The 6,382-nt window shown below is 39.5% G+C and overlaps 1 protein-coding gene across 1 annotated transcript in view; it reads left to right on the plus strand.

Moving 5' to 3' along the window:
- LOC119420515 (inactive pancreatic lipase-related protein 1) overlaps positions 1-6,141 on the plus strand; it is a 54,969-nt gene extending 48,828 nt beyond the window's left edge. The window contains exons 11-13 of the mRNA XM_037687927.1: positions 309-423; positions 2,786-2,953; positions 6,058-6,141. Coding sequence (XP_037543855.1) covers positions 309-423; positions 2,786-2,953; positions 6,058-6,127 — 353 coding nt within the window. The 3' untranslated portion in view covers positions 6,128-6,141. The remainder of the gene's footprint in view (positions 1-308; positions 424-2,785; positions 2,954-6,057) is intronic.
- Positions 6,142-6,382: the final 241 nt, after the last annotated feature.

The following is a 6,382-nucleotide window of genomic DNA, read 5'->3' on the forward strand; positions in this document are numbered from 1 at the left end:
TCTGTGCTTCGGTTCTGCCATCTGGGGTCTATTTAGTGATCGAATCATGTCACATCGAGTCATTTCACAGACCCCAACGTTGGCTTTCATGTACTGGAGTTGTTTAAAAATGTCAAAGTAAGGGGTACAATTTGGCAGTGGTACAATTTGACAGAGTCTTGGGGCAGGCATGAAAAACAACAACTAAAGAACATTTGCATCTATGTGTCAATGTTATATTTAGCCACAAGCTAACCATCTACAGTGTGCTAACAGTTTATGCTGCTGATGGAAAGAAAACACATTCCCAGATGTATTTGTCTTTCCAGGCTACAGCTACAAAGTGAATGTGATGCTGGATGGTCCCAGCTGGCCCAACCTTGGCTTCATGTTCGTGGCTCTAGCTGGGAAAAAATACACCACCAAAGAGTTTCAGCTGCACGGGTAAGAACCTGGTTTTTGAGAAAGACCCTTTTTAGCTTTACAATATATAACCTCACTAACGGGGTGAAGTTGCAGTGAGGTCGACTTATTTGTCAATGTGTCCTTTATGTTGACTTGAGAGCCTTTGGGATTACCAGACTAAATTCTGGATTAAATGGTAAAGGGGCTGTATACAGTAGCTCCTTTCTATCTTATCAAGACACTCAAAGATCTTTACAACACAATCTGTGCCTCTTTTACCCAATCATACAGCACTCTACTAGATCTATACGAAGAATATTCAGTACTTTATCACATTCAGACACCGATGGGACACACATCAGAGTCAGTGAGGGGTTCAGTGTCTTGCCCAGAAACACTTCAGCATGTGACTGCTGATGGAATCGAACCTCCAACCCTTGCATTGAGGACGACTGCTCTAACCACTCAGTCACAGCCGCCCCACAGCCAATTACATATCTGAACAGTCAACCACTGACTTAAATCCACTTTTCCACAGTATTCTTGACTGAAAAGACTAAGCAGTACTTCTCGGAGAAGTTGGAAGAAAAATGAAACCTCTGACTGACTGGAAAATGGCTTCAGGAAGAATCACTTTATTCTGTACTGGTATGGAAGTTTTCCACAAAGGGTGAAACAGGGCAAACAGAATATTCAGAGCCTTTTCACATTCTTAAAACAGAATTGTGCATCAAAACTTTGAACCTCAGAGATGCTTTATCTTTAAGCAGATCACCTACTGCATGCCAAGTTTTAGCTAATAGCTCCTACAACCACCTGTAAATTATATTGTTGGTGCAAACATACTTTTTTATTCAATTGCGTTATTTTTGGTGATTTTGTTTTCTGTAGATGCAGCAAAAACAATGACGGTTGATAATTAGGTCACATTTTCATTAAGATTTGCATTTAACCTTCAGCCTGAACTGAAAAAAAACAAAAAACACAAATAAGTTCGAGTTGTTAACTTTTCAACTTTAAGCAATAAAGTATTGCTTCTGAGTTCACATGAAACACAGTTTAGTGTGTGGGGTACAGGGACATCTAGTGTTTTATGCTGCAAGGTGCAACCAGTTGAATGCTGCCTCATCACGGTTATTCAGAAGGTTAAAAGTATGTTATCAGTGGTCTATTAGACCAAAATGTAGACGTATTTTAACTATCTTCTGTCTGTCTAGGTAAAAAAAAAAAAACTGAAAATATTTATAAATAAATAATATTAATTATATCAGTTCAAGAGTGTTTAATAAACCCTGAAATAAATCTGAATTTTTTCATTTAGCCTTTATTTATACAGGTTAGTCTCATTGAGCCACGAGAACTCATTTTCAAGAGAGACCTGTTTAGGGAGCACATGGTGGGGGTTAAGGGCCTTGCTCATGGGCCCAGAGTGGGGCGAATGAGGGTGGGGGCAAGTGTGGGTGTTTCACCTACCCCACCCACAATTTTGATGTTGTCGGGGCCGGGGCGTGAACCAGCGATCTTCGGATCACAAGCCCACCTCTCTAAACTCTGCGCCACCACTCCCCGACTGAATAACTTCTGTTTATTGTCATTTTACATTTCTGAGGAGCAATTCAAAATAGAAGGAGTTTAGGTAGGAAGGATGATTTGATGTGATGCATGCAAACCATTCAAAGTACTTCATGGAAAGAGTCTTATTATAAAAACAAATACAAGAAAACATACTGGTGCTTGTATGGAAAAGTATGCACTGAACTAGGTATATAAAGAATAACAATTAATTTAATTGTCTCTGTTTCTTTAGGCTTTCAGCAGTTTCTATGCAGTAGATGTGATTTTCAGAAATGTATAATTCTCACACAGCTCACAACTCTCTCACCTTCACATAATTATGTTGGGCACCAAAACGGCTCACTGTGGGTCTACATCCCAGCTTAGCAAGGGTTCATGGTATTTCTGAAAAAATATTGCATAGTATAAGGAAATTATTACTTGTTATTATTTTGTATCATAATAAATTATGGACACTACGTTGACTATCTGCCAGTAGATTGTCCTTTATGTCCCAGAGTGGACCAGTGAATGTGCTCAGACCTCAAAAGATTACATTTCCTGCTGCTTTTAAGTCTTGAATTGAACCCAAGCCATCTTTGTCCTCCAAGTGTGGCAAAGTGATAAAAGACCATCTTGTGACAGCCTTCATTTTTGATTTTGTTTAAAACAAAATCTTGAAAACATGTTTTAATTTGTTAATGGTTTCATGAAAACTTCAAGTTTCTGCCAAGACTATCAACAAATGGACTCATACAGAGACAACACATTATCACCTATTGCTTTTGGAGAGAACCAGGACAAACACAATTAAAGTAATGTTATTCTGTCCTTGCATTTCCTGTAGGGGTACCCTGATTTCTGGAAAAGTGTATGATCTGCTGATAGATGCTGAGGTGGATGTGGGTGAGGTGAAGGAGGTAAAGTTTCGATGGAACAACCACATCGTCAATCCACTGAAACCCAGATACGGTGCATCCAAGATAGAGCTGCAGAGAGGAAAAGACAAGCAGATGTAAGTTTGTCTATTTTTGAGTGTCAGCATATCTGTAAGATGTATCCATCTGTCTGTTTGTCCTTCCTCCATCTATACATCTTTTACCACTTATCCACAATAGGGTTTCATTGGCAACAGATTCAGTCGAGAATATCTCCCCTCAGCTCTACAGCTCTTCCTGGAGAATCCCAAGATATTTGCAGGTCAGAGAGGATGTATATAATCCATCCAGTGAGTTCTGGGTTTTGTCTGGGGTCTCCAAGTGGGGCATGCTCATAAAATCTATGAGGGGAGATGCCCTGATCAAATGTTAAACATAGCACACTCTGGATGACGGAGCTCCTCACCTTATCACCGTACAGCTATCTCTAGGGCTGTGACCTACTATCCAATGAAGGGAACTCATTTCAGGCACTTGTATCTGGAATCTTGTTCTTTTGGTTATGATCGATACCTCATGAGAACTGGAGATGACTGGAATGTAGATGGACCAGAAAATCAAGAACTTTGCCTTTTGGCTCAACCTTTTCTTCACTACAACAGACTAAAACAGTACCTTCAGTACTGATGATGAGTCCTTGATCCATCTCCTGCATTATCCTACATTCACTGTCAACAAGACCCAGCCCAGATACTTGAAGTCCTCTGCTACAAGTATCATGGAGTCTTGGAATGCTCCCCTCCCTGAGTTGAGTCAACTCCTGGCAGAAATGCTTTAATATATTTTTTTATTTATTACATGTTTTTCTTCCTCAGATAAATTACATTATTTCCCCTATTAATATCCCTCAGCTACTTGTATCCACATGTTCTTGCTATTTAAAATAAACATTGTAATTAATCCATCCATCCATCGTCCATCCATCTATCATTTTTTATCTGCTTTTTCCTTTCCGGGTCACGGGGGTCACTGGTGCCTATGTCCAGCCATCACAGTGCGAGAGGCGGAGGACAACCTGGACAGGTCTCCAGTCCATCATAGAGACAAACAAGACAAACAACCATTCACTCTCTCACTCACACCTAAGGATAATTTAGAGAATAAGAAATTCATGTCAGACATTTACGATGTAGTTGTCATGCTTTCAGGTAAGTAGAATCCAAAAATGTGTCCTGGCTTGAGGAGTTTAAAAAATAGATAAAATTGTATTTAAACAAACAAAATGCAGATAAGGCAGCTCATATCTTCAAAAATACTTGAAGATAAAATCACTGGGGAGCACAAGGAATATATGGACACATAAGGATGACTCTCCATGACATAAATGCCAATAATGCTCGACCAATGAGTGACGTGAAAGAGAAGGATTGTACACATGGGCTGACGGAAAGAGTGGCTTCAACTTTACTGGGATTGCAAACATTCATTCAACCTTTATTTATACAGGTTAATCCCATTTACAAGCAAGATTTGCAACAAAATGTAACTTGTGGATAGCTGGAGCTGGAAGTTGAACTATGAGTGGTAAAACATACAGTCTGCTTATCAGATGTGTCTTCATTATCCAAATGATGTAGCAAATATTCACCAAAGTGGTTTTATAATAAATTATTGAGTGGGGAACAAGTTGTTCTATGTAGCCTGTACACTTCACAGCTATTATATAAATTAAGTTTCTTTTAGCTGCTCTCCTCTCTGGGGTCGCAAGTGTTGACAGTGATTTTGAATTACAGACAAACAGACATTTAAGAGTAGAAGTGTGAAAATGAAATTAAAAGTTGTATTTTGAATCATTTGATGAAAGTGATGAATCTTGTTTGAGTTTGAGATGTTTAAGTTCTGTAATGAAGGCCTCAGATCTGCAAAATTACCACAGAGAAGGAGGAAAATAAAAACCATCGTGAGAAGTGGAAAAAAAAACATTTGCCACAAGTCCAGTTTCTGTGCAGCAGGACATGGCTGAGGTTTGAACACTGGAGGGCAGCATGGTAGGGGTTGGCAGTGATGGTGGATCTCTGACTTGGATATTTTATCAACTCCTTTCCACCAGTAGAATAGAATAGACCTTTATTGTCATTGCACCTAAATACAACGAAATTTGGTTTTGCCTCTCAGAGCTGTAAAACAGTATAATCAAAAACAAATAAACACCCACACCCACCTATACATACACACACACACACACACACACACACACACGCACATATATATATATATATATATATATATATATATACATACTATATAAAAGTTAATGGAGAGTGGTGTCTCAGAGGTTAGAAGATGGGCCTGTGATCGGAAAGTCGCAGGTTCGACTCCCGTCAACATCAAAATGTGGGTGGAAAAGGTGGAACACCTGCCTCCACCCTCATTTGCCCCACTTTCGGCCCCTGAGCAAGGCCCTTAAACCCCACCATCTGCTCCCTAAACAGGTCGCTCTTGAAAATGAGTTCTCGTGGCTCAATGAGACTACCTGTATAAATGAAAAAAGAAAATAATAATTACAGATGTTAAACACTCCAAATTATTATTATTAATTTATCAACAGTGACCATCTTTGTGAGAAAAATTTTGATGCTTAGTCTTAAATTTTAATTAATGTCTGGTTGTCATCCTCATCATTACACGAACAACCAAAATATAACAGATTCTCTTTGTGTTCAAAACCATCCATCCATCCATTATCTTTACCCGCTTATTCCATTTTGGGTCACGGGGGTCGCCGGTGCCCATGTCCAGCAATCACTGTGCGAGGGGCGTGGTACACCCTGGACGGGTCGCAAGTCCATCACAGGGCCACATAGAGACAAACGAGACAAACAACCATTCACTCTCTCACTCACACCTAGGGACAATTTAGAGTTATCAATCAGCCTAACATGCATGTTTTTGGTCTGTGGGAGGAAACCGGAGCACCTGGAGAAAACCCACGCATGCACAGAGAGAACATGCAAACTCCACCCAGAAAGGCCTCTGGACCGGGGTTTGAACCAAGGACCTGCTCGCTGAGAGGCAGCAGCTCTACCAGTTGCGCCACCGTGCTGCCCGTGTTCAAAACCATTTCTACAAAATAAATAGAAGACATAAATCTAAAAATCCCTTAAACTCCCTTTAGTAAGGCCTGGCTCAATCATATTTTTATGTTGATTTATTTATATTTCTCTTTCTGTCTTTTTCACAGCATTACCTTCTGTGGACAAGGAAATGTGGCCGAGAATGACATCCAATCTGTGCTCCCATGTCAGGTTTAAACAGCCAGAGTCGACACGCAATAAAAATCTTGTGATCAAATGTTTCTGGTCTAATTTTTTCATCTTCACAAAACAACAGTAATCAGAGAATAAAGATTCAGGGTAATGAAATAGTATAAACTCTAGTTCAGTTTATGTACAGTAGTTCACAACAAAAGTCATCTCTGGATGTGAGACATAAAAGCAACAAGTCCAGTTATATCAAATGATGTAATTCTAATTCAGTTTAAAACAGATGTAGAGCCAAATCAAAGC

This window comes from Nematolebias whitei, chromosome 1 (genome assembly GCF_014905685.2).
Source record: "Nematolebias whitei isolate Nwh7 chromosome 1, NemWhi1, whole genome shotgun sequence".
Taxonomy (NCBI): domain Eukaryota; kingdom Metazoa; phylum Chordata; class Actinopteri; order Cyprinodontiformes; family Rivulidae; genus Nematolebias; species Nematolebias whitei.